Here is a 1,207-nt window from a genome sequence, read left to right as displayed (position 1 = left end):
AGAGGGGGGGGGGGGGGGGGGGGGGGGGAGTGTCGGGAGGAGGGGGGCATTAAAGAGAACCTGTTACTTGACACTGCATGGAGTAAGCACCGGTGTGCGCTGTGCTCCCTCCCGCGCGCCGTCTCTTCCTGTGCACAATGATGACATTCGGAGGCTGTTCCCCGGCGACGTTTCGATCTTTGTACTTTGCTCCTCCTCAGTGGATCCCTCTTACTCGGCGATTGGCGGGTTGCAGCGCGTGGTGAGCGAGTTTGCCGAGCTCGGCTCGGTCAGCCCTTTGGTGGCGTTGTCCACACCCCCATCCACCAACGCCCAGGAGGGACATGGACCAAAGGCCAAGGAGCCGGCCCCCGGTGAGTGCAACGGGCAGCGTTATACCGATCCCCCTGACTCTGTACGGCAGGTACTAATGTCCAGTTCATCCTTCTCCTCAGCTTCCACTCCTCGTGTGAACGATGCCGTGAGGGGGTCGCAGAGGGGGACGCCCACGAGCGCGGCGAGCGTCTGTTCTGCCGAGGACGGTGAGAGTCGTACACCAGTCGGAGCTGTTCTTGTCAATCTTTCTCCTGATTTGTCTCATCCGCGGCTCGTGTTCTCTGCAGGCGAGGCGGCATACGCGGCTCTGTGCGGACTGCAGAAGGTCGTCCGCGGCTTCAATGAGCAGGAATGCGTGAGCCCCTTCTCAGCGGTGCGGAGCGCCCCGCATCACGGCAGCTTGCGGGAGAGTCTGACCAAGAAAAGCTTGGCTCAGGAGGAGGAAGGTGATGAGCGGGGTTATGATGACACTTTGGGGGGGGGTTTTCAGTCTCGGGAAGACTGCGGTAGGTTTAGGGTTAATATCGCAGTGCTGGCCGGGATGACCAAAACCTCTGAGGGCAATAAATCTACTCGCAGATTGGGGGGAAGCAAGAGAGGTCTGTGACACCAACCCCGGGATCATTATACAGCATGAGATACACTGATTTTCTGAGTTGCCTCGACAACCCCCTAATGGGGCCCCCCTTCCCAATCCGGGCCCAATAGCAGCTGCCTGGTCTGGCTTGTTGATGGTTTATCGGTCATGTTCTGACTCCGTGTCGTTCCTCAGGAGAATCTCCGCGACCTCCGGACTCCTCTCCAGTGCTGGGCACTCGCTTCCTGTGTGAAGGATCCTGGTACTCCAAGGCTGGTAAGATGTTGAGAATGGCAGGAAGTATATTGTGTGCAG

At 59.0% G+C, this 1,207-nt stretch overlaps 1 protein-coding gene across 1 annotated transcript in view; it reads left to right on the top strand.

The window, feature by feature from the left end:
* Positions 1-1,207, top strand: part of LOC108802954 — an 8,513-nt gene that overhangs the window by 4,558 nt on the left and 2,748 nt on the right. Inside the window, exons 3-5 of the mRNA XM_018574798.1 lie at positions 201-521; positions 603-761; positions 1,088-1,168. Coding sequence (XP_018430300.1) covers positions 201-521; positions 603-761; positions 1,088-1,168 — 561 coding nt within the window. The remainder of the gene's footprint in view (positions 1-200; positions 522-602; positions 762-1,087; positions 1,169-1,207) is intronic.

This window comes from Nanorana parkeri, unplaced genomic scaffold, assembly GCF_000935625.1.
Source record: "Nanorana parkeri isolate BGI_ZX_2015 unplaced genomic scaffold, ASM93562v1 scaffold3245, whole genome shotgun sequence".
NCBI lineage: Eukaryota > Metazoa > Chordata > Amphibia > Anura > Dicroglossidae > Nanorana > Nanorana parkeri.
This window is presented reverse-complemented; position numbering and strand designations above follow the sequence as displayed.